Here is a 27,719-nt window from a genome sequence, read left to right on the forward strand (position 1 = left end):
TGGCTCACGCCTGATCGAGACCATCCCGGCCAACATGGTGAAACCCCGTCTCTACTAAAATACAAAAAATTAGCCGGGCATGGTGGCAGGCACCTGTAGTCCCAGCTACTCGGGAAGCTGAGGCAGGAGAATCGCTTCAACCTGGAAGGCGGAGGTTGCAGTGAGCTGAGATAGCGCCACTGCACTCCAGCCTGGCGACAGAGGGAGACTCTGAAAAAAAAACAAAAAACCAAAAACAAAACAACAACAAACAACAACACCACCACCAAAAAACCCTCCAACTCAAAAAATAAAAAAATTTTAAAAAGCACTTTTTAATTTTCAGGGAAAAAAAATCTAAGGCTGGTGTTCACAATGTCAATTTTATTTATGGTTTGTTCTCACTATAAGCTTCCCTGTAATCCATTTCTACCCATTTTTTACTCTGCACAAACAAACTTTTTACCTTTTTGCTCTTTGATTTTTTTTTTTTTTTTTTTTGAGATGGAGTTTCACTCTTTTTGCCCAGGCTGGAGTGAAGTGGCGCAATCTTGGCTTACTGCAAACTCCACCTCCCAGGTTCAAGCAATTCTCCTGCCTCAGCCTCCCCAGTAGCTCGGATTATAGGCAACCCCCACCATGCCTGGCCAATTTTTGTATTTTTAGCAGAGACGGGGTTTCACCATGTTGGCCAGGCTGGTCTCAAACTCCTGACCTCAGGTGCTCCGCCCGCCTCGGCCACCCAAAATGCTGGGATTAGGCTGCTCTTTGAAAGCTTTACAAATTTATTTAATCCTTACAATGACTCTGAGGTAGATCTTCTTGTCTCTGTTTGTAGATAAGAAAACTGGAACTGTCAAGAAACTTGCTTAAGATCACAGAGTGCATTAGGTTCGGATCCATAATCAAATTGGAAAAAAAGAAAAATACAAAGAACAATTAAGACTCCAAAGCCCTAATGCATAGTCTTTGTATCCCATCACACTGTGGCATTATATATATAAAACAAAAAACTTTATAATAAAGAGAAATGTATTTTCCAAACTGTGGTTCTCCAGATAACAATGTGTCTCCGTGAGGACCATATAGTAAATACATCCCATAAAAAATGATTACCAACCAAAAGCTTGCAATTAATGTTCCAACTAAAGAAAAAGACTCAAAGTAAAAGCATCAGCTATCCTAGGTACTGCTTGGAGGCAACACCAAACACGACACATAAATCATTGTTGAAAAAAACCGTAAAACATAATGCTGGGTATTTAGTTATGTTGAATGCTAAAACTAATCTTTCCTTAACTAAAGGTCTCTGTCAAATGAAAAGTGTATTTTAGTCAAGTCAGGATTTCTGTTTTGCAAACTGAAAGTCTTATATTATTAAGCATATATTCAGGTTATTTATTTTCATGATCATAATTTTCAAATCAAATTAAGATCAAACTCCACTGACTGTCAGGTACTGTATATTCTCATTTTGATAAATTTCAAATTAATGATAAAAATGTATTAACCTGCTGGTCAATTATACATTTTATAAATATATTTTAACCAATGACATATTATCAGTAAGTACAGATTCAACGGCAAGATTTCATTAAGAAAGTGTTTCAAGCTTCAGATGCCCAAGACTTATTTAATGTGTAAATCCTCACCACTACAATAACCACATGGTTAAACGATGACCACTTCCATTAGCAAGCTCAAGCCTAATAAGTGATCTCCTGGGACTTCAGCACAGAGGTTTTCTAATTTTATTCCTCCACTCAATGTGGCTATTCTCCCTTATCTATTCACGCTGGCAAAGCTTCTAGTTAAACTAGAATTAGTAACTATTTGATGATAATAATTAACATACTGAGTGCTTCCGATGGCGCAGTTAATTCTTACAGTTGATAAAAGTGTGGCACAAAAAGGTTAATCAAGTAGCAGAGGCAGGATTTGAACCCAGGAATTCTGGTTCCAGGGCCCGGATTCGGAGTTACAAAGGTGAGTAAACTGAAAAGAGTCCTACTTTTATTGTCATTGCTTTCTAATAAAAATTATTTTTTTCTTCCAATTGTTTAAATCTCTTCTCATTCTCTATTTAAATATTAGGCGTTCATTTAAATATTAGGCGTCTACCTTACAGTAGGACATCTTTAAACAACGTAAAAAAGGAAAGCTTTGTCTTCACCTGCACACATACCGGTCTGCCCATAAATTTTGCAATCCAGTTCTGCCTGATTCTAAACTGCTTGTCTCTTGAAGCGAATGCCTTAAAAAGTGACACTGGGATCAGGATAGTTATCTCCATCCATCCTCCCTCAGAAAAACAACTATATTCGAGTAATTCTTGGGACCATTGAGAACAATACACAGACCTTTGGGTAACTTCAAGACAAAAAAGGCAAAAAGTCGGGGAGAAGGTGTGGGAGGATGATTTTCCCCTTCTAAACGTAAGGTATAAAAGGGCTCAGAAAGCGGAAAAAGAACCCTAAAAAGCAAGGTGCGGGACGGCGTGAGGGACCACACATTGGGCGCTCCGCCCAAGGGGTCCGGCTCCTTCTCCGCGGCGATGGCGCGTCCTTGGGCTCAGCAACCCTCCTGAAGACACCTAACCTCCTCCTTCTCCAGCCTGCCCCTCTGGGGCCTGCGAGCCCCGTCCCGGGCCGCGGGTCGGAAGCCGTGCCCTGTAGGACCCGGAAAAGGCCCCCAAGCTTGGCGCGGAAGGCGCCGCCAGTGACCGGCTGCGGCTGGGGGCGGAGACTGGCAGTTGCTCGGAGCTCCGGCGGGTCAGGAGGTGACGGGAGGAGGAGGAGGCAGGAGGAAGAAAAGGGGTTGGGAGGTAGCGTCCGGTAGGTCTGCGCAGACAGCGCTGCCAGACCTCTGACTCCCCCAGTCCTGCCGCCGCCGATAGCCCCACAAGGCGACATGGGAAGTCCGCCGGAGCAGAGGGGAGAAAATTCAAAACGAGTCTACTCAACCTCGTCTTGGCTCCGAGGCCCCGCCATGCAGACCCCTCTAGTTTTTTACTATTAAAAATAGTGCTGCAACAAACATTTTATACATCTATCTCTGTATATATGTGTAAGTATACTGAAAATGAGTTCCCAGAATTAGAATGGACAAGTCAAAGGGCATACAGATCTTAATTTTGTTAAATTCCATCAAACTGTTTTCTATTATAGCCCCAAGAAGTTCCCCTTGACTGTTTCCTTACATCCTCATATTGTTTTATGAGTCCTAATAATTAAATATCCCTTTGTTGTGTGTTGCCCTTATATTTCCCATTGTATGTTTGATGTTGTTTTTCTCTTACTATATAAAAGTTTTAGATTGTTAGGTAGTGACATTTATCAATCTTTTTGCTTATGAGAGTTTCCAAATTTCCTGACATGCTTCGAAACACCTTCTCACAATGAAACATAAATACATAAATTCATCCATAAATGCATAAATGAGACAGATCTGTAAATATTGATAGAAAACAACTGGACACACAGTCTTAAGTGTAAAAGCCAATCACAGCAGAGTATGCACAATGTTACAGGTGTAACTACATATTTGCGTATGTCTAAAACACCTGTGGAAGGTGGCCTGGAGATGGGGAGAAATGGGTAGATGGAGGATTTTCACTCTTCATTCTTTTTACTATTCGAACTATTTTTTTATGTATTATCTATTCAAATGAAAATGTTTAAATCTTATTGTTTAAAAAGCAACCTCTATCATGTTTGCATACAAAAAAGTCTCCCTTTTCACCTACATTTCATTCCCTACCATTTAAAGCTTAATACATTTAGAATGTAGTATAATTAGTAAGGCAGGGATCCAGTATTGCCTTCTACCAAATAGATCTGCTGAATTTTTAGGTTTGTTAAGAGGCAAAGACCAAGGGTGGAGAGGAAGGAGTGAGAGTGCCAGGTGAGGAAAGTCTAAAATCTCTCGACTTAATATGAGAATGGTGGCCACGGAAGGCTAAGAGTCTCTAGTGCCAGGTGTGGGTTATACACACATCTTCTATGCAATTACCGTGATAAGCACCCGGGGTGTGAGGTGAGGTGTACCTCCTAGCTTGATGCTGCTGGTTCAAGTCCCAAATCAGAGAGGGGAAGCCAAAAAAGGAGCCGAGAAAGATGGGATGCTTCGCACGGTTTTTAAAGTAAAGTCGGAACATTCCTGACCGACCAGGCAGCCCCAGGCGCTCAGGCGGGAATCACTGCCCAGCACACAGAACCCAGAGTCCAGCGCGGCTGTCACCGGCTCTAGGCTGGATCTAAGCGTCGGACCAGGAGGCCGCAGTCAAAACCTGTTCTCCTACCTGTGTACGAAACCAAACTATTCTCGTCGAAGCGCTTTCCCAGGCTCCTAAGAAGCAGCTTCCATACTCGCCGCGTTCTCAGCTGTTGGTCGTATCCTAGCAACGGCCCTGGCACCACCTCTTCCTGCCGGAGCACGGCAGGGGTGGGAAGGGGAGGAGCCAGAGGCGGGTGGGGGGGGAGGAGCCAGAGGCGGGTAGGGGGGAGGAGCCAGAAGAGGGCCGCGGGGAGGGGCCGGGAAGGAGGAGCGCGGCAGGGTAGGGGGAGGAGCCAAAGACTGGGGGCGGGGCCGGGAAGGAGGAGGGCGGCAGAACAGAAGAGGAGGAGCCAGAGGCGGAGAGGTGGGGCCGGGAAGGAGGAGTGCGGCAGGAGAGAAGAGGAGTAGCCAGAGGCGGAGGGGCGGTGTCGGGAAGGAGGAGCGCGGCAGGAAATAAGGGAAGGAGCTAGAGGCAGGCTGGGGGCCGGGGTCTGGAAGGAGGATCGCGGTAGGGAAGAAGAGGAGCCAGAGGAGGGGGATGGGGGCTGCAAAGGAGGAACGCGATAGGGAAAAGGGGGAGGAGCCAGAGGCGAGGGGGCGGGGAGAAGAAACATGGCAGGAGAAAGGGGAGGAGCCAGAGGCGAAGAGACAGGAAGAGGGACCCGTCAGGGAGAAGGGGAGGAGTCAGAGGCGAGGGGGCGTGGAGGAGGGAAGCGGCAGGGAGAAGGGGCGGGGCCAGAGGCGAGGGGGCGGGGAGGAGGGACGCGGCAGGGAGAAGGGGAGGAGCCAGAGGCGGAGGCTGTTACCAACTGGCTACCTAGATCCAAGTGAATCAGGACAGTAACTTCTCTCCAAGATCTTTTACACTTGTGAAACGGCACAGCTCTCCAAACCAAACACTGACAGCAGTTTAATTTTACAGATATAAAAAAAATCCGAGTCAGAGAAATCATCACGATGAAGTCAGAGGCGAGAAACTGTCAGGTGCCTACTTGCTTTTGTTAAACTAACAACTTGGCTCTCAGCTTCCTGGCAGCCAAAGAGAAAAGGGAGATAGTAGCTATCAAATAATTCTGCTTATAAGAGAAGAACTTTTGTTAATCACTAAATTAGTTAATAAACTAAATTTTGTCTAACAACAAATTCTTTTTCTTTTCTTTTCTTTTTTTTTCTAGTGTATACAGAGTCTTGCTCTGTCGCCCAGGTTGAAGTGCAGTGGTTCGATCTCGGCTCAATGTAACCTCTACCTCCCTGGCTCCCGCGATTCTCCTGCCTCAGCCTCCTGAGTAGCTGAGATTACAGGCGCCCGCCACCACGCCCGGCTAATTTTGGTATTTTTAGTAGAGATGGGGTTTCACCATGTTGGCCAGGCTGATCTGGAACTCCTAGCCTCAAGCAATCCGCCTTCAAAAGTGTTGGGGATTACAGGAGTGAGCCACCGCGCTCGGCCTATCAATGAATAAGAAAACTTTTAAAGAACCACAGGATAGTATTGGAGGTCAAGTCAAGTATGTTCCTCTTGGAAATTTAGTAACAAACTACATGTTGCTATCTCATAATAGCAGCTAACACTTATGAAGTATTCATTGTCATGAGGCACCGTACATAGATTTCTAATTTAATCCTTACAACGATTTTATTAGGGAGAAACTGCTATTAGACCCATTTTGTAAATGAGAAAACTAAGGCACACAAAGTTTAATGAGGGAACCAGGATTAAACCTAAGCAATCTAACTCCAGGTCCCAGATTTTTTAACCACTATTACAGTACTGTTTAATTTGATTTGATATGTTAAAAGGATTAATAAAATTAGTACAGGTCCGTTCCCTTATTCATAAATGTTCATTGTCTTCATTTATTTCTTTATACTGTTCTGCTGAAATTGCACTCTCATCTCCCCAATAACTTTGTAATATCCAATGCCATTTTTTTCAGTCATCCCATTTTAAAATATATTTTTACTAGAATAGTGAAATATATATTCAGATAAAATTGGCTTTGTTTTAATAATGATCAGTAAAAGTAAATTCATTTTAATCATTTCCACACATTCATGAAAAGTAAAGGGGAAAAATGGGCATAGAGGTAACCACTAGAATTAGGCTTTCTTGGATGGGTAGACCAGGTGTGGAGGTGTGCAGATAAGATTTTACAAACACTCATACACTCCCATCTCCAAAATCATAATTTATCTTACATTCTGCTACTAATAAACATTCCACTGGTTTTAAACATTCACTTTGCTGGGTCTCCTCTTTAAAATTTGTCATTCACTGTTCTCAATGTTAGAGACGGTATGCAAACAGTAGGTTTAGGAATAGAGTCAGGAGATGGGGGAAGAAAAACTGGTAGGAGAGAACTTAAGTGTCTCACAGTGTTAAATGTGACTTGATAGCCACTATTCATTTTTTTTTTTTTTTTTTGTAGTTTGCTGTGAGGATGACTTTATACAATTTAATCTTAAATAGGAACCTAACTTAGGCTTCCTTGGGTAGTCTGTGGAGCATGGAAAAGTTATTAGCATGTCAAAATCCTGTCCACGCACACATACACGCACATACACACAAATGTAGTTTGGTTACATAATAAATTTATATTCAACCTTAATGAAAACAACCAATAGGAAAAAGCTTCTCAATTCCAAAAGTGAAAGAGTAATTTTACAATACCATTTTCCATTTTCCTTTTCATGATAAATCTATGCATTTTCTCAGGATTTATTCCACCAAACGACTTCGTGTTTCTCATGAAACATCTACCTTTATTCATCTCAGCATTTATTTATGTAATAAACATTTCTTTTGATGTGCTTTTATTTTTACAAAGATGCCACCTAGTGGCTTGATAAAATCAAGCATTTCAAAGTACCTCCCGTTGTTACTACAGGTTAAAATGAATAATGAATATTTTTAATATTAAAATAATTTAGAAAACTAAGGACCTGAAAATTTTTGTTTTGGAAATTATTTAGATTAAATTTGGATCATAATACCACTTTGTGAACTTGTTAAGAGAATGGAAATATAGGTCTATTGTCCCTTTTCTGAAACCTTTTAAGACAGATGTGTTTGATATTCACAATTTTTCAGATTTTTGAAAGGAAATATGGGCATATACTTTACATTATGTAACACATTAAGAGGGTCTGAGGAAGCAGTTTAGAATCAAATATATTGATACATCTGTGGCAAAATATATTCATATTCACATTGAAGTGCGATAAATACCACAAATAGCCTCATGTAATTCAGGTGGGGTTTGTTGCCAAATGAGTTATGAAAAAACTTTGTTTTCAGAGATTTTTGAAATTAGGAATTTAGATAAGGGACTTTGGACCTGTTTTACTCTGGTGAAAAATAATTCACCCTCCAGTTATAGAGAGATTAAAATGCCAATATTTTGTAAAAAAAAAAAAAAAGTTATCTTTAGAAAAGCTAATAGATTCACCTAAAAAAAAATTGAGGATCATGAGAAATACCAAAATAGAAATCTTTGCAATGCTTTTCATTTAATTATATACAGATGCCAATCATAAATTACATTTAAGTGTACCACAAAAAATTAGCTGCTAATGTAAACCTAAAGACCAATTTGAAAATTATTAGTGATGCATGGCAAGTTCAATTCATAAATTTTGTGGCACAGTCAAAAAAAATTTAACCTTGGTTGTTTCTTTTTTTTTATTCCTATGTGTAATTTACCATGTTCCAATTCCCCACCACCACTATGGTCATGGAAATATATGTTGATGGTGCCACACGCAGCCTGGATTCCTTGTGTGTCTATGAGCACTCCTTGCCAACCCTCCTTAGACATGCAGTATGAATAAAAAATACACTTAAGACACTGGGATTTAAGGATAACCCATGCTAAGTCACTACATGACTCACTATTTTACTTCACGATCTAGAATACTGATTCATCTCTAGTCTCTCAAATGAATTCTTCCTGTCCCCATCAATCATTCAAACCCCTTAACACATTCCCACTGTGATTTCCTGTGAATTTTGTCTAAAATAAAACGTCGACCTCCTCTAAACCCAACTGGTAGCCTCTCATTTACTTTTCTCTAAAACAATTAGCATTACTATTGTTGTAGCATAGGCTACAATCTCACTGAACACTTAGTTTTTGTTTTTGTTTTTAGTAGAGACGGGGTTTCACCATATTGGCCAGGCTGGCCTCGAACTTTTGACCTCAAGTGATCCACCCACCTCGGCCTCCCAAAGTAGTGGGATTATAGGTGTGAGCCACCACGCCTCCCCACTGAACACTTAGTTTTAATGGGAAGACTGCACTCAGCAAATCCAAAATACTAGTGATATGTTCAGCAATTTGGTACTTAATCCTATACCCCACAATACACTTGTGTAGGGTGTTAGACTTCTATATGTTTACATAATCATAGAGGATGGGAGGAAAAAGAAAAAGCTGCTATTAGCCTACATGTGGGAATTTTCCTATATATTGTCATCTCCCTTTTAAAAAAGATACATTCATAAACATTGTTATTGGCTTAATTAGCTTCGCTCCTCTGAATGGGATTAGAAAATTGACAATAAAATATAAGCTCTCTTTTCTTCCATCCCCCAATTCTGCGGGAAAAGGAGGGGGAGGGGAGAATGAGGGAGAGTGAAAGGATACAATAAAACTTGAGGCCTGATTGCACATGATGACTACTACTGCTGGCATCAATTCATTCTATTCCAATGACAGACTAGTTGATCCTACTGGTGTGGGAAAGATGGCAACCTTGAGACCTGAGCCTTACTCCAGTAGGGTGCCCCCCTATATCTTGTTTGCCCAGGACAGTCATGGTGTACATCTGTTATCCTTATGTAATTATTTTCACTCAAAATCATTCCAAGTGGAATGATAAATTATCCTATAGTTATCCTAAATATAAGCCATTTTCATCCCAAAGGAAAGAATGCCAAGAAATTGGAATCGTCTGCACTAAGTCCCAGTGTGGGAGAAAGGGGGCATCAACTTTGTTGCCATTTCTTCTTTCTTAGCAAAGCTCAAATTGATCAGCTTCTCTTTCTTTTGAAGTATCTGCAGTATGATGATTAACTAGAATGAAACCCATGGGAGAACTGAAATAGGCCATTCTGAAAATTATTAAAATTAGTTTAGTAGCCACTCAAAACACTGAAGATCTCTGAATAAAAGAATCATTTGCAAAGTGATCAGGAGACTTAACCTGGATGTTTGTAGGAAGCAACTGGGAAAAGACTGAAGGAGTAAAAACGATCAGGTGTAAAGTTCTGTGAGCAATTGAGACAGGAGAAAGAACCAATGACCAAATTGCAATACCTTTTAGATACCTATCCCATTAACATAATCTGCCTATAACGTATATGCAGCTCTTTGCAGAAAATGAAATCGTTTACTACTTCTGCTCATATTTGTTCTTTACAGATAATTTTGGCAGAAAAGGTAAAGAGAGCAGGATCTAGTTTCATTTGGTACAGCCCATACAGCACAGGAAGAAGTCACAACATCCCAAGCATATTCATAAATAATAATATAACAGGAGCATCAGTTCTAGAACCAGACTGCCTGGGTTCAAACTTCAGCTTCACATCTTACTAGCTATGTGACCTTGGATTTGTTATTAAATCATCTCTTGGTTTCAGTGTCCCCAAGGCCCCAAGTTGCATAATTGCAGGGGAAAACTACTCACGTAGGGTTCTGGTTTCTTATCTGGAAAATGAAGATAATTTGTAGTATCACTCTTAGGGTTGTAGTGCAGGTTTAATGAGTGAAATTAGTCAGGTACTTATGATAGTGCCTGACATTCATATTAAAGTCTCAACAAACATTAGCTATTATTGTTATAATATTATTTTTACAATGACTATTATTCTGCAACTAGCATTTCTAATGCAAACACCAGTAAGGTCCCCTTTTAGCAAAAAAGTTCAGTAACACTGTTGGTGAAACATAAAAGATGCCCAAGAATCATGGCAGATACGGGACTGAAAATATGACAAAAACACAGCAAGCCATCTTTGTTTCTGTGTTGTCCAAAGGACCTGAAAAATAATGGTTGGCTAGAAAATTACCTTGAAAGTACCCATGCAAACACACTTCAGCATCATGTTTTAATAAATATATTATATATTCAAGAAATGTTTAGAACTGAAAATGTTGTTATAAATCATATTCTATTTCTTTTGCAGCATTAGAAATAGGCCATTCTGAGAAACAGGCCAAACTTGCCTCAATGTAGTCATTGAGTTAACAACACTAGAACCATGAGAATGAGAAACCCTGGGCTTCTAACTCCCCCTCTAACACTTCCCCACCAGAAGGAGCCTTCTTGCACTCTAACCTCTAAGAATCCACCTTATTTAATATTTATTTAGTATTCATGTTACAGCTCTATGAGGGGAGAAATATACTGGAAAGAAGGAAAAATACCATTTTTTTCTCATTCTGAGCAAATGTGCGCATGCGCGCGCGCGCGCGCGCACACACACACACACACACACACACACACACACACACACACGTATACACAAAACCCCACAAGAGTATAGTACTATCTATGAAGGAAAGAGATACCACGTTAAATTTAACCAAGTATTTAGAAATGACAGGGAGCTAGGAAGGCGAAAACACATGTAATTTTTTGTTTAACCTTAAGCTTGCCAACTTCTTTCCCTGAACAGCATTTGTCTTGTTTTGATACCCACCTACACTTATATTAGAAACGTACTGCAAACTATTTAGTGACTCCACTTTTAATTTATGGTCGTATGACTAAGATGTTTTGAATATAAGCCTATCCGTATGCCAGATATAAATTTCAGGAACTCTTAATGTCTCTTCTTTTACAGAAACTCTACCTCTATCCTGATGTAATTAGGTTGATTAAGAAAATTAAAGGCCACGGGCCAGAAAACTAACTTCCACAAATGCAACAAAAGGAAAATTTCTCCAATAACCTGTATGCAATGGGAAATCTTTCTTTTAAGTACCAAGTCAATTTCTTTAACTGTACAATGTATTCTAATTTGAAGGTTTTCAAATATAATACAGTAACAACACAATATAATAAAATTAAGACTATAACAAAACAGAGTAAATGGTATAATTCAATAATGACTAAAATAAAATGACACTATGGATTTTGTAATCAACCTATAATTATCTATTTAAATTTCACTTTACATACATAAGATCACAGCTGAGGTTAACCATAATTTCAAATTTTATCACCAGCCACTTGTGCTATTTTATCACATTTGAAAATATTCACTCGTATTATTTACTTCAAACAGTAATCTATAAATTTGTTTAGACTATAATAATTAAGGACCTTTTCTTCTTCAGGATAACTTAAAAAATTAAATGATGTATTGAACATACTACTAAAGAAAGTTTACTTTTTGATTATGGTCTCTGCATTGAAGATCTGTAGGAATTTTTCTTTAATAATTTTCAAATCTTCCCATGGCCTCTCTGTTCACAGAAATATCATCTTTGAAACAACTTGTGTGAGTACTTTATAAATCAAAAATGGATTCACATGACCATATTACCATAATCACCAATTTTAACAGTCTCCTACATATTTTCTATATCACTTTTCTTGATTACAAAATATCAGTAATGAGAACACGCTCTTAATATAACAGAATATTTAATTACATCAGTTTCCCATGAACACACCAAAGTCACTTAATAATTATATTGGCCATTTCCACTGATCGGCAGGAGGCTCTTCCACTAATGGCTCCCATAGTTTCCATTCCCTCATTTTTCTTGCCAGATTTAGTTCATGTTCAGCCTGTTAATACAAATTTTTTAAAAGATCATTGGATTTTACTCTTCAACAGATATTTATCAGAACAACTGAAATTTAACTATTAGTTACTACTTTCATTTAATATCTCATAATCTATTCCACCATCAAATGTTGAATATTAAGTAATTAAATTACCTTAATTCTCACATCTACATAATCAGGAGTAAGAAAGGATATCTTTTGTTATCTTCTATTTGATTGAAATAGGCTATAGTGTTTAAAAGTTTAGCTGGTGAGGTTTTTTATCTTAATAATATTTCACAAGTTTTTTGAGAATCAGAAGTATGTCTTTTCATCTATGTCAGTGGCTTTCAAACTTTATTTTACCATGGCCTACAGTAAGAAAATATGTTTTATTTTGAGTTCCACAATACAAACATATAACTAAAACTTTTTAAATTATTATCTTTACTGGCAGTGATATATTCTTTTTTCTATTGTGTTTTTTAAAGCTAATCACTATCCAACTAACTGATTCCATGACCCACAGTCACTTGAGACCCAGAGTTTATAAAACAGTGATCTATGGAATGTAGAACACAATACATGTATAATTAATATTTACTAACTGAATAAATTCCTTAATCAAATTATGTTTCATTTAATTTTTCCTTTCAAACACAACTTATATTTAACACACATTTTAGGTAGCTTTTTATTTCATATTTTTTCTACAACAAACAATATTTATGACAACTCTAGCCAACTTATAAGATGAATACTATTAAACACCTGTCAGGATGTTAGAAAAGAAATTCAAACACAGAATAAGCGCTCAGATTATATTAAAGGTAATTATTATTACACAGTTAAAAGATAATACCCCATCTATGACAGCGGTCCCAAAAGTCAATCTATGTTTACAAGCAACTATAAAAAACAATGAGTTAAAGAGCAGATGAATGGAAATCAGGGGTAGAGGTATTACTAATGCCAAAAGGAGAAAATAATTTAAATACTGATAAAATATTTCCTAAGGTTGCCCTGGGTCTCATGAACATCCAATGCTTTCTCAATCTCCCCCAGCCATTATAGGGCATGAGGAGGTCACCTAGGCCTCATTCATCCTTGAGAATCAGCCCTATCTCAGGAACCTGGACCCAGCTGCACCTGGCCCCTGATGCCTATTTCCTCCTTTCTGACACACCATCATACCATCCATCTAGAAATGGGACTGTCTAATATGTTAGCCACTACCCATACATGGCTACTGGGGACTTGAAATGCAGCTAGTCCAAATTCAGATGTGCTGCAAAGTGTAAAATACATACCAGATTTTGATGACTTCATATAAAAAAGAACGTAAAATATCTCAATATTTTTATGATTATATTTAAATAATATACTACATATACTGAGTTTAAAAAATACTAAAATTAATTTACCCTTAATACTGACCATGAAAACATGGGGAACTGCACAGCTGACTTAAAAATACTTAATATGCCTTAAAACTTAATTCCATGAAAAATTAATGTATCAACTAAATAAAGTCATGATCAAAGTGAAATCAGGTGGTACAGAAAAGAGAAATAGGTATAGGACAACAGTATAAGGTTTGCGGCAAGTTCCCATAACACTGTATCTAGTACCACAGCCAACCTGACGAATATAAAGGCCAGGTAAACAGGCCTTTGAATAACTGAAACAGTCTACATTCATAGAAAGCTGTCTGAATGCTATATTCCTCTTTTTCCAGAGCCATCTAACAATTCTTTTGATTTGGTATATCATGTCTGTTGGTGATATACCTCCCTAATCTCCAATATTATCCAATACTTCCTTTTATCTGTCCTTCAATCAACAGTAAGAAAACATTAGAAAGGGTTACATTTGAAAAAAGATGCAACAAAATAAAAATTAAATGAAACAATTGAATATTTATCAGACACTTATAAGATGAAGACATTCTAAACCTATAATATGAGGGTTGTAGGGGTGTGGAACAACAAAATTTCACCAAATAAAAAAAATTTGAGCTGGGCAGGGTGGCTCACGCCTGTAATCCCAGCACTTTGGGAGGCCGAGGCAGGCAGATCACCTGAGGTCAGGAGTTCGAGACCAGCCTGACCAAAATGGAGAAACCCTGTCTCTACTAAAAATACAAAATTAGCTGGATGTGGTGGCACATGCCTGTAATCCTAGCTACTCAGGAGGCTGAGGCAGGAGAATTGCTTGAACCCGGGAGCTGGAGGTTGTGGTGAGCCGAGATCATGCCACTGCACTCCAGCCTGGGCAACAAGAGCAAAACTCCATCTCAAAAAAAAAAAAAAAAAAAGAAAACCTCTACATATGGGGGAAAAACCCCATTTGAGAGGCAAAAGCAGGCTAGAAAAAGTATGTGCAGACAATGTCAGAAAAGTTTAAGGTTAATATCTTTTATTATAAAAAGACACTCATATGTATAAATAACACAGACTAAATGACACAGTAAAAATATTAATGACATAATTTATAAAATATAATAACATATTTTTAAAGTTTAACCTTACTAGCAATTGGAGAAAAAAGATGCAAATCTTAAAAAAAAAAAAAAAAAAAAAAAAAAAAAAGAGGTATCATTATTTTCCCATAGATGCTTTAAAAAACCAACTACGGAATACTCAAAATAGTATATTTCCAGCCTATTTACATCAGTAACCTATCTATTTCTATAACCTAACTATGACCAAAGGAAAAGAATTAAAATTCAGATTAAATAAAACTAAACTGTGGTGTTTGTTCTCTTGTATAAGCAGCAGGTATAGTGAGAGGAGAAGAAAATTTCCCAATAGAATAATTTAAGATTTAAATATTCTAAATGTAATTAATAATGTTAATAATTTTTCTAATCTCAGTCTCTTCATAATCATGCTTACATTTTACTACTCAATATTATTTGTCAGGGTTAGTATTTGGGAAATAATGTAGAATTAAGCTCTCAAATATACTATGCAATTGTTTTTTAACTTGCTCAAATGCTCAAGAACCAAAAATAAAAATAAAAGTACATTTTAATTTTATAATTCAAAATGTCTGTATTTTTCCCTAATAAAAATGTGCCACACTCTTAAAATAAGATACAACTATTAAAACAACAGTAATATTGTGCTACCAATTTAAACTAAGGTTAGGCCAAGGAGAACATGCTAATTAAATTAAAAGAGTGTCAAACTCCAGGCTTCTAACAGAAGTCTCATAAATTCATGCTATAATCAACAATAAATACTATAATCAACATACACATGAGAAGCACCACATTTTCTGTATGTGATTAGTCTTACATATTTGACAAGTTGACATAAACAAGGAAATTTAGTTTTCCTTTCATTCTAGAACGTCAGTTGTGTGTCTCTATGAAACCAAACACCTAAATAGTCAACTTTTTCTTTACCTGAAGAATCACCTCTTCTAATTGACCGCCTTGAAGTTGGTCTTCTAATTTTTTAACATCTGGTTCCTATAATTTCAGGGAGAAAAAAAATTAAAGAAGCATACTAACTGAATGTTTCAATATCCTATATTTTAAAATTCCTATATAAAAACACTTAAAAATACAACTTTTCTTTCATCATACTCTTTTTACTAAATATTTGGTGAAAATTCATTTCACCTCTGCTATTTCATTGCTTTTCTGTCTTAATATTGAAAAGTGCTAAATGTTTATTGACATGCTGATCAAGGGACAGAAATACAATGTCAAATTCAGTCTTCCTAAAACAGATTTTAAAATATGACTTTGCTTTCTTAATATTTCCTGTATTTCCTCTGAGAGCATTAGAATTAGAAATAAATGCTACTCTATGACCCAGAAATTACACTTCTAGGCATAATGCCAAACAGAAATGCATAATATATTTTTTAAAAAACATGTTTGAGAATATTCACAGCAGCACAAATTATAGCCCCAAACTAGAAATAACCCAAATGATCATCTGTAATAGAATGGATCAATTAATTATAATATTTGGATATAATACTTCACAGCAATGAAAATGAATAAACTGTATGCAACAATATAGGTGATTCTCTTAACCACAGTATTAAGCACAAGCCAGAGTACAGTATGTATAAGACAGTACATACTAATGATTTCATTTATATAAAATTCAAAAACAGGCAAAAAGAAGTCCAAATAGAGATTAACTTTACAAGTAGTAAATTGAAGGGGAAGAGGCAAGGGTTTTGTTGTTCTGGAAAAGTCCTTTTTTTCTACACATTTGTAATGTATATAATTATTTAATAGAAGTTTTTAAGAACAAAATGTTAATAAATATAGTACCTAGAACATTCAATGACATTTAGTTATTTTCTAGTAAACTGAGCTTTTTGAGCCAGAAATCGTGCTCTGTAAATATACCCACATATGTAAATAAGGCTTTGTCTTTTCAGGGTGTTTTTCTGGCCAATAAATGGAATAAAGAGGGAGAAAATAATACATTTTGCTTTTCAACACAAGACGTGATATGTTACTGCCTCAGGGTATCTTGCTGGATGGCCCAGGGTATCTGCATCACTTGTTTCTTCACCACCTTTCAAATCTTTGCTCAAATAACACCTTCTTATTGATTAACTACTGATAATTTGCATTATGATAGGCTGAAAAATACCACAAAAGATATACATGTATTAATTTCTAGAAACTGTGAGTGTTACTTTATACAGCAAACACTTCACATATATGATCAAGTTAAGGATGCTGACATGGGGAGATTTTCCTGAATTATCCATATAGTCCCTAACTGCAATTATAAGTGTCCCTATAAGAGAGAGGCAGAGGGATATTACACACAGAAAAGGAAAAGGTAATGTAACCACAAAGGCAGAAATTGCAGTGATGAGACCACAAGCCAATAAATGCCAAAAGCCACCAGAAGCTGAAAGAGACAAGAACAGATTCTACCCAATATCCTCCAAAGGAAGCACAGCCCTGACAACACCACCTTGATTTGGGTCCCTGATGTTGATTTCCAACTTCTGGCCTCCAGAAATCTAATAAAATAAACTTACATTGTTTTAAGCCACCAAGTTTGTGGGAATATTACAGCAGCCATACGAAATTAATACATAGTGTAACATCCCCTATCCCCACCATGGCACACATTTTCCTTGTTTTATTTTCCTTCACTGCACTTACTATTTTCTAACACACTATGTACTTCTTTACTCAGTTTTTACTTTTTTTTTTTCTTTTGGTCTCCCATCACTAACATGTAATCTCCAAGAAGGAAAGGATTTTTATCTGTTTTGTGCCAACTAGGCACAAGTTTCCATGCTTAGAACCATACATGGCATTCAATAAATGTTTCTTGGTTAAAGAAGTGAATACATAAAAAACAGCTGAAAGGGGGAGAAAAGGGGAAAAAGTAATAAGCATGTTTAAGACAGATTATTTAACAGGGAATTAACTCATATGAGAGACCAAAAATCAAAAACAAAACAGGGAAGCTGGTCACTGTTATAAGAGACTCAGGAGAGTGAAGGTAAAGAAGGCAAGGAAAGTTCAACGACACTTTCATTTCAGAAAAAGCCTGTGTTAGGTGAACAGTTCAAAATTTGTCTTACCGATAGTGAATAATGTGATTTTTAGTCACCAATGGCATAATGCCATTAAACTTGATAAGGTACCATGTACTGAATGCTCACTATATACTTGGGACTATGTTAAGCTTTTACATGCATTACCTCATTCGGTTCTAACAAAAAGTGTTCGAGGTGGGTATTATTATACCCACGTTATAGATGATGAAATTGAGACAGAGAAAACTAGCAATATGCCAAGTCACTCCACAAATAAGTATTAGAACTAAGATGAAAATCTTGGACAGGGACACAAACAACGCTTTTCACCAAAATAGTACTATCTCCCTAGTAATAATCTGAAAAAAAAAGTTACTTTTATTTCCACCTTAGGCTTAGTAAATAGATATTTTATAATAATGGCAATATTCACTAAAGATTTTGTGTGTAGCTGTATGCAGGGTTAAAAATCTGTGATAATTTTACCAAAAACAGGAATCAGAGATACAACTGTTAAGTGTTTGGGGTTATATCTAGCCTTTGGGATAAAGACACATTTCTAAGGAACCTTATGTTCCAGGTACCATGCTAGAGTCTAAGGATACAAAGTTGAATCCAATATCATTAACAAGTAGCTTATGGCTGGTGGAGACATAATACAGCATGAAGGTACAATGGAAAGGATGTAACAAAGTTGTCAAACTCTACTTAAGAAAGTAAGAAAAGGTTTCACAGAAGAAGCGATGATTTATGAAGAAAAAGTAAGAACTACCAAACAACGTAAAGGCATTCCAGGAAATGAGAAAATACAAATGAACACAAAAATAAAAATGCAAGGAATCCACAGAACTGCCAGCAGTTTGGTACTGCTTAAGTATAGAGTATAAAACAGGAAGCAACAGGATCAGATTGAGAAAATAACCAAGAGCCAGAACTTAGAAGGCCTTCTATACCATGTTTTTACCCTGTTAGGCCAGTGGTTCCCAAACATGGCCACACATCAAAATCATGCAGATAAAGGTAGCTAAGTAAGCTTCATACAACCAGCTCAACATAAATCCTTAAACTCAGCCTTTGAGAAACACTGAACAGAAAACCACAGTAAGATTTTAAGCAAGACAGTACAGTTGGCCCTCAGGATCTGCATCTGTGGATTCAACTAAGAATGGATTCAACCAACCACAGATGGAAAATATTCAAAAAACACAATAAAAATAACAATACAGCAATTTTTAAAATGCAGTATAACTACTTACACAGCATTACATTGTAGTATTATAAGTAACCTAGAGATGATTTAAAGTATACAAGAGGATGTGCATAGGTTATATGCAAATACTATGCCATTTTATATAAGGGACTTGAGCATCCTTGTATTTTGGCATCCATGGGAATCCTGGAACCAATCCCTCATGGATACCAAGGGACAACTGTACCATCACAAGATTTACATATTGAAAAAAAAATCAGTCTATTATTGGCTGTATGGTGGAGCATGTAATGAAGTATAATGGAAATACAAACAGATCAATTAGTTATAAGGCAGTTTAAATAGCAGAGAAAAGGATTTTGGAACCAGTAAGTAAAGAAGTATGAGAGTAAACTCTTCTTTGGTTGAAACTGGCTATGGGAGAAAACAAAAATAGGACAATAAGTAAAGGAAAATACAAGCATACAGTTTTTTTTATTTTTAAGATAGGAACAAGCTAAAAACATTTGAGGCTATTTGAAAGATGATGATAAAATAGGTGAGGCACCGGGTGCAGGTAGCTCATGCCTGTGATCCCAGCACTTTGGAAGGCTAAGGCAGGAAGGTCACTTGAAGCCAGGAGCTTGAGATCAGCTAGGGCAACACAGTGAAACTCTGCCTCTACAAAAAATTTTAAAAATTAGCTGGGCATGATGGTGAGTGCCTGTGGTCCCAGCTACTTGGGAGGCTGAGGTAGGAGGATTGCTTGAGACTGGCAGGTCAAGGCTGCAGTGAGCTGTGATCGTGCCACTGCACTCTAGACTGGGTAACAGAGTGAGACCCATCATATAATACAATACAAAATACGATATAATACAAACTGCATTGTTTTGTTGCATACCTACCGAAAGATAGGAATTCTCTTTGAACTATATAGTCTGGTAATCTAATAAGAAGAAATATATGTGACTAGGATCACTTATGCATGTATATAAATTACCTTCAGAGTTTCTAAGGACTATTTTAGATAATTACATAAAGTCCATTTAATGATTGCTAGTGTGAAAATTTAACAATAGTGCAATATAGTTTGGTATGAATCAGCAGTCTAGACTTTTATTAACTGCTACTTAATAACAGTCTAGTCTTTTTGACAGGTTTCTTTGAAAAAAAATGCCCTTTTTTGTTTTGCTTTTATTGTTCTCTAAGATTAGAAAAAGGAGATCAAGATTGATATATCCAAGATAAAAAGCAAAAGATCAATAAAGGACTAAATAGTGAAGAGAGGTAAAAGGAACAGCTACAATGTTACTTCAAGGAAGGATCTGATCCTAGTCTCAAACTCCAGTATGTAACAGAGGCCTGCATATAGAAAACACTCAATAAACAAGAGTTTGCTGAATAAAAGGGAGGAATGATGGGAAAAGAGCATTCAAGGAAGGAGAATAGAAGAAAAGTGTGTCGAATATATAAAAAATAAGGAACTAAACGTTTTTGGTTAAATGTTACACTGGATACCACAAATCCAAGACAACAAAACTGACTTAGCTACTTACCGCTTTAACCATAGCCAGCTTCTCATTTGTAATCTGTTCTGTATACTTTCTATATGCTGCATTTTTAGGGATTTCCTCAAGAACATCAAGAATCTTTGTGTACAATATTCTTAGCCTCTGAAAAGACAAACCATACAAATTTCCATAGGTTAAAATATTACCAAAGACTTAATGGAACACTCGTCTCAAAGACAAAACAAACAAAACTCACATCTGTTTTTTTTTTTTTTTGCTTTTTTTTTTAAATTTAACTCTTCTTTGCTCTGACTTCTTTATGTCTGTGCCCTATCTACACCCTTTATAACTTAGGAAAAACCTGTATATAAACATGGGAACATTCTGTATTTTCTGTGTATAACAAGTTCTAGATAAGTCAAAGGTACGATAACAAGTAGAAACAAAACTAACTTATTGCTAAGGACCTTTTGGGAAATCGAATCATTTACCAAACCAGTATTTTTCTTTCTTTCTTTCTTTTGAGACGAAGTTTCACTTGTTGCCCAGGCTGGAGTACAATGGCATGATCTTGGCTCATTGCAACCTCCACCTCCCAGGTTCAAGCGATTCTCCTGCCTCTGCCTCCACAGTAGCTAGGATTACAGGTGGCCGCCACCACGCCTGGCTAATTTTTGGTAGAGACAGGGTTTTGCCATGTTGGCCAGGCTGGTCAGAAACAAAACAACTTATTGCTAATGACCTTTTTGGAAATCAAGTCATTTACTAAATCAGTATTTTTCTTTCTTTCTTTTTTTGAAACGGAGTTTCGCTCTTATAGCCCAGGCTGGAGTACAATGGCGTGATCTTGGCTCACTACAACCTCCACCTCCTGGGGTCAAGTGATTCTCCTGCCTCAGCCTCCCAAGTAGCTGGGATTACAGGTACCCACCACCACACCTGGCTATTTTTTCTATTTTTAGTAGAGACAGGGTTTTGCCATGTTGGCCAGGATGGTCTCAAACTCCTGACTTCAGGTGATCCACCCACCTCGGCCTCCCAAAGTGCTGGGATTACAGGCGTGAGCCCACCCAGCCTGAATCAGTATTTTTCAAAGTGAGGTCCGAAGCACTGCAAATTTTTTTTTTTAATTTTTCTTATTTGAATTTCTGTAGAAATAAACACATATAATCATTACATCTGTATGATCAAATTTAACTAAATACGGTCATAATACTTCAGTGTTCTTGCTTCTGATTATGAATGAGTTACGACATAAAGTCTGCATAAAAGGCTCAACCGAAAAAGTAGCAAGAGAATTGAGTCAATGCATAGCATGTACTAAAGCACACTGAACTTAAACTTCAGTATAGACATCAGTAAGAAGTTGATCCTCTCCAATTTAAATATATAATGCATATTAGTTTTTAATATAGCATTTTAATTAAGTTTTAATCTGATCTAAAATTCACGTTTTAAATTTTCATCTTTCCTGACAAAAATGTATCAGTGTCTAGAGAAATACAGATGAGAACAGGGGACTATTAATATAGAATAAAAGAAAAAATGTTATCAATAGGGTGGACACTTAGTTTATCATCCAAACTTGGACACTTGTAACAGTGAAAAGATACCTATTAATCATTATGCCAAAACACAGGTATGAACCAGAACAGTTGAAACAAACAAGACATGATCACTCCAGGAGTAAGTCTCAATAATTACAAGTATACAAACCCTTCTCCTAAAGAGCAACCTTTTTTTTCAATTAAAAAAAAAATGTGTGCAGTCCTCACTATTCATAATAGCAAAGACTTGGAACCAACCCAAATGCCCAGTGATAGACTGGATAAAGAAAATACGACACATATACAACATGGAATACTATGCAGCCATAAAAAAGGATGAGCTCATATCCTTTGCAGGGAAATGGATGAAGCTGGAAACCATCATTCTCAGCAAACTAACACAAGAACAGAAAACCAAACATCACATGTTCTCACTCATAAGTGAGAGTTGAACAATGAGAACACATGGACACAGGGAGGGGAACATCACACACTGGGGCCTGTCAGTGGGTGGGGGGCCAGGGGAGGGATAGCATTAGGAGAAATACCTAATGTAGATGACGGGTTGATGGGTGCGGCAAACCACCATGGCACATGTATACCTATGTAACAAACCTGCACGTTCTGCACATGTACCCCAGAACTTAAAGTATAACTAAAAAAAAAAAAATTGTGTGCAGTCCTAATAAGGGAACAGGGTAAAGCAAAAATAAAAAAGCAGATAAGCTAGAAGTCCACCTTTCTTCATGGTCCAGGACACATAGTCCTCCTGCCCAAATAACTCACAGTCTTCCTGTGCCCAGCTATCATCAGACCCTCGCCTGATAGCTCATTGCAACCTAGGTGTTATCAGTACTGCACAAAGCTCTCTTCAGCCCACAACACAAGCACCATCCTTTAAGATCCCCAGCAAGCCTTTGCTACTTGCATTCAGCTCCTCTTTTGCTGACTTGCCAATAGCTTTCTTGCAATGTATTTTCATACTTTCTCTAATAAATCTGCCTTTCTTTACCTCAAATGTCTTGGTAAATTATTTTTACCACCACGCAACACCAGCCCCAGACAGTCGCTACCCGCGACAAAATATACTCAGTACTTCCATGTACAATACCACACTGTTTGCGTATAAAGACAGACTGGACATGGATCACACTCCAATATGTTTAAGGTACTATCGAGTGTACTTATCCGTTCTCATGCTGCTAATAGAGACATACCTGAGACTGGGTGATTTATAAAGGAAAAGAAGTTTAATGAACTTACAGTTCCACATGGCTGGAGAGGCCTCACAATCATGGCAGAAGGTGAAAGAGGGGCAAAGGCTTGTCTTACATGGCAGGAAGCAAGAGAGCATGTGCAGGGGACCTGCCCTTTATAAAACCATCAGATCTCACAAGACTTCTTCACTATCACAAGAACAGCATGGGAAAAACCCACCCCATGATTCAATTACCTCCCACCAGGTTCCTCTCCCACGACACATGGGGATTATGGGAGCTACAATTCAAGATGAGATTTGGATGGGGACAGAGCTAAACCATATCACAGGGTAAGATACAGAAGAGGAAAAATAATAAAAATGATAAAAAGAAAAAATAAGTGTGTGTTTGGCAGGGATGGGGAAATACATAGAGCAAAGAGATATTATAATACTTAGCAACGGTTAAGGGTGTGCTAACCAGAACGTAACTGCTTGAGTTTACACTGGCTCCACTCCTTAGGTGCACTGGACAAGTTATTTCCATCTCTGTGCCTTCATCCCTCATCTGTAAGATGGGAATAATACTGCCTCATAGGGTATATACAACTTAGAACAGTACCTGGTACACATTAAGTTTCACTAAGTATTAGCATTATTTTTCTATAGCAGAAGAAGAATTCACTTCAGCTGAGACCAGAGAAGCATTCATATTTCAAAAAGGTGGCATCTAAGATAGACCCAGAGGGATGGTAGATCATAAAAACTTAAAGATATTGGAAAAGGCAATTACATACAGAATACATAGAACTGAATGGCAGAAAATACAGCAAACATAAGGAAGTGGTATATAGTTCTATTTTCTTGAACTGTGCTGTCTAAAACAGTAGATGCTAGCTAAATATGACTACTGAGCACTTGGTATGTGGCTAGTCCAAACTGAGATGTGTTATAAGTATAAATACATACCAGAGTTGGAAAATTTAGTATGAAGAAAAACACTATAAAATACCATTAATTTTTTTATTATATACTGAAATGGCAATATTTTAGATGTGTTAGGGTAAATAAAATAATTAAATTTTACCTTTTTCTTCATTAAAAAATTAGTCCTAGAAAATTTTAAATTACATACAAATATGGCTTACATTTAAGGCTCACATTATGTTTTTAATGGACAGCACTTGGTTAGAATACAGTAGCTCCCCTTTACCCATCCGTGGTTTCATTTTCCAAGGTTTCAGTTACTAATAGTCAACCTCAGTCAGAAAATATTAAATGAAAAATTCCAGAAATAAACAATTTATAAGTTTTAAACTATGTGCCATTCAAAGTAGTGTGGTGAAATCTCACACTATCCCACTCTATCCTTTCTTCATCACAAGAGGGTGGTACAGTACAGTAAGATATTTTGAGACAAAGAGACCACATTCACATAACTTTTATTACAGTATATTGTTATAATTGTTCTATTTTATTAGTTGTTATCTCTTTTTTTTTTTTTCTTTTTTGAGACAGGGTCTCACTCCATCACCCAGGCTAGAGTGCAATGGCATCATCACAGCTCACTGCAGCCTCAACCTCTGGGGCTCAAGCAATCGTCCTGCCTCTGCCTCCCGAGTAGCTGGGACTAGGTGCACACCACCACACCTGACTAATTTCCACATTTTTTGTAGAGACGGGGTTTTGCCATGTTGGCCAGGCTGGTCTTAAACTCCTGGGCTAAAGCAATCCACCCGCCTCAGCCTCCCAAAGTGCTGGGATTACAGGCGTGAGCCAGCACGTCCAGCCTGCTTCTCTCTTATTGTGCCTAATTCATAAATTAAACTTTATTATAGGTATGTATGAAACAAAACATAGCATATATACAGTTTGGTACTATATGTGGTTTTTAGACATCCACTGGGGATTTTGGAATATACTGCTGTACAAGACACATAAGGAAATGCATAGGAGGTAAAGTTGGAGAAAATGTCACATTATAAGTGGTTCTGCATTCCAAGTTAAAGCATTCGGGCTTTATTCTGTGGACAATTAAAAGATTTAGGAAAATCATATGATTAGATTAGGAAAATTAGCTTCATTGTAGTGAGTTAAAAGGACTGAAGGAGAAACAAGGCAGAAAGGCCAGTAAGGAGGTGGTTGCAATACTCTAAACAAGAACAAGGACCTGAACTATGGTAGTAACAATAGAAATAGTAAACAGAAGTCAGACTGGAGAGCTGTTATAGAAAAGGATCAGCAAAAAAAATAAAAATAAAAATCACCATTGGAATGAATATGAGAGTACAAGTATAAGAGAAATACCAACTATGATGTCCAAATTCCCAGCCTAGGGAGTAGAAAGATCTGAAACTATCAAGAAAAATACAGCCCACAGAGGAAGAAATATATTTAGAAGGGAAAAACCATGAGTTCAGTTCTTTACATCAATGACAATAAAGTTATTATGAAATCATAGGAAGTGCAAGACACTCATTCAACTAACACTATTTACTGAGCACATACTATGTGACAGAGTTCTAGCAGTGAAACAATTACAAATCCCTGCCTTCATGAAACCTACATTCTAGTAGAGACATAACAAAATAAATCAGTAGAATAGTGAACCAGAGGGTCACAGTAAGAAACTTGTCTTTATTTAGAGTGAAATGGAAAGCCATTAGTTTTAAGGAAAGGAGAGATCTGACCTACCTCATATTTTAACAGACTAACTCTAGTAGCCTGGCTGGAAAAAAAGACCAAATGGAGGCTGTGACAAGCATTGAGAGGCAGTTAAGAAGTGAATGCAATTATCCACATCAGTGATGATGGTGACTGAGGAAGAGGGTAGTAGCAGAGGAGGTAGTGAGATGTTGTCAAAATCAAGATATATTTTGAAGGTGGAACCTAGAGGGTTTACCGAAATAACAAATGTGGAGTGTAAGAGAAAGGAAGAAATCAAAGATGATTTCAAGTTTCTGACCTGAGTCAAAATAATTGAGCTGCCATTAATTGAGATGAGCAAGCCTGAGAGAAGAGCAGGTTTTAGGCAGAAGATCAGGAACCTCATTTTGGACATGTTAAGTTTGGGTTGCCTGTCTGACACATTCAAGTAGAGATGCCCACTAAGCAATTAAATATTCAGGACTTTTATAAAGGAAGAGGTCAGTGCTTTACATGGAAATCTGTTGTCAGTGTATAGGTGGTATTTAAAACCGTTCTCTATTTGGATTTGCTCTCTCTTGGTGACAGAGTACAGGTGCAAAAGAAAAGGTCCAAGAACTAAATCCTGACTAACTCAAATTTTAAAAGTGGGCATAAGAGAAATAACCAGAAAAAGAGAAAGTCAAAGAGTAGGGGGAAAAAATCAGGAGACTGGGGGAGCCCTGAAGCCCAGTAAAGAAAGCGCATGATGGAAAAAGTGTCAAATGTGTCAAAAAAAAAAAACAAAAAAAACAAAAAAAACGCTGCTATTAGGTCAATGAAGGTGAGAAACATAAGTTGACCATTGGATTTGGCAGCATGGAGATAACTGGTGAACTTGAAAAGAGCGTGATGGAAAAAGTGTCAAATGTGTCAAAAAACGCTGCTATTAGGTCAATGAAGGTGAGAAATATGAGCTGACCATTGGATTTGGCAGCATGGAGATAATTGCTGAACTTGAAAAACGCCAAGGGTGACTGAGTGCATTCAAGGGTGAATAAGAAAGAAATTGGAGAAAATAGAGATAACTCTTTTGAGTTATCTGTAAAGTGAAGCAAAGAAATGGTGTGATTATAGAAGAGACAAGAAGGATAAAAAAATTTTGTGGGTTTTTTTGATGAAAACATTCGTGAATACAGATGGAAAAGACCTAATAGAAGGAAAAGGGGGCAGTACCTTTAGTAAGCCTAAATATATGTAATCCAACGCACCTAAGCAGAAACGGTAAGGCAAGGAGAAAAGATGGAAAACGGAGATATAAATTTGAGATGGCGCTGACAGAAGCAAGCACAAGTGAAGCCATGAAAATGTCAAGGAAACAGTCAACAAGAAAACTGGCTTAATAAAGAGGTCATGGCAAAAATAAATAAAAATGTGACATCGGATCAACGAAGTAGGTGGACAGCGCCCGTGTCTCAAGAGCTCACGCGGGTTGTAATTAAGGGCTTGAAACATCTGTATCCCGTTAACCCTGCAATAAGCAAAGTGACAGGAATTTAGTCTTCCTTGGGAATTCAAGAACGAAGAAAGAACAAAGGTACATACCTCGTGAGGAGTATTGCACACAGCCAATCCCACAAGGCCAGTGGTCTGTTCAAAAACAAAACACGATTCATGCTGTTTACTACGGTTTCCATACGTCCAGCACGCTAAGGAAATACAAAACCACGAATCCCCCGGCTAAAACTGGTCTAAAGCCAGCTACTGGTCTCTCAGTCTCGCTTGTTTGGAGCTTTTTTCCTGACTCTCGGAGCGGAACCACTAACCTGCCCTACCCGGTAAGGCATGCAGAACGAGTCCCCGAAAAGCACCGCCGAGCCCGCGACAGTAGGGGTCAACACCCGCGGGAAGTAGGGCTATCGGACTGAGTCTACCCCCACAGTCTAAATTCCAACAGTGACCTCCATTCGTCTCACCTTCTTCAGCACACCCGCCATGACAGCGCCGACGACTCGGTGACGCACAACCCTTTGGGAACAATTCTCAGACCTGCTCAATCGACCACCGAGGTCGCCACT

The 27,719-nt window shown here is 37.6% G+C and overlaps 2 protein-coding genes and 1 long non-coding RNA gene across 8 annotated transcripts in view; 1 reads left to right on the forward strand and 2 right to left on the reverse strand.

The window, feature by feature from the left end:
- Nucleotides 1-5,014, reverse strand: part of IQUB (IQ motif and ubiquitin domain containing) — an 82,958-nt gene extending 77,944 nt beyond the window's left edge. For 2 of the 4 annotated variants that reach the window (XR_010158979.1, XM_003318749.7), the window contains exon 1: nucleotides 4,280-5,014. The gene's annotated coding sequence lies outside the window, so the exon portion shown is untranslated. Of the gene's footprint in view, nucleotides 1-2,152; nucleotides 2,921-4,279 lie in introns of those variants that run through there. The other 2 variants (XR_010158980.1, XM_016958089.4) reach the window with 2 other exon arrangements.
- On the forward strand, nucleotides 5,014-12,057 carry LOC129144608 (uncharacterized). The gene is made up of 2 exons (XR_008549061.2): nucleotides 5,014-5,238; nucleotides 5,430-12,057. It is a non-coding gene; the product is annotated as an uncharacterized LOC129144608 (long non-coding RNA).
- NDUFA5 (NADH:ubiquinone oxidoreductase subunit A5) lies at nucleotides 11,891-27,719 on the reverse strand. Of its 3 annotated transcripts, NM_001071797.1 has the most exons (5): nucleotides 27,618-27,638; nucleotides 27,247-27,291; nucleotides 20,317-20,433; nucleotides 15,446-15,511; nucleotides 11,953-12,054 (listed from the first exon to the last, which is right to left on the reverse strand). In NM_001071797.1, the coding sequence occupies exons 1-5, from the start codon at nucleotides 27,636-27,638 to the stop codon at nucleotides 11,953-11,955; spliced, it is 351 nt and encodes a 116-aa protein (NP_001065265.1). The 3 variants fall into 3 exon arrangements, with proteins under 3 accessions (XP_009452312.1, XP_016812338.1, NP_001065265.1); XM_009454037.4 differs by lacking the exon at nucleotides 20,317-20,433 and having other exon boundaries at nucleotides 11,891-12,054; nucleotides 27,618-27,719; XM_016956849.3 differs by lacking the exon at nucleotides 27,247-27,291 and having other exon boundaries at nucleotides 11,891-12,054; nucleotides 27,618-27,706.

This window comes from Pan troglodytes, chromosome 6, assembly GCF_028858775.2.
Source record: "Pan troglodytes isolate AG18354 chromosome 6, NHGRI_mPanTro3-v2.0_pri, whole genome shotgun sequence".
NCBI lineage: Eukaryota > Metazoa > Chordata > Mammalia > Primates > Hominidae > Pan > Pan troglodytes.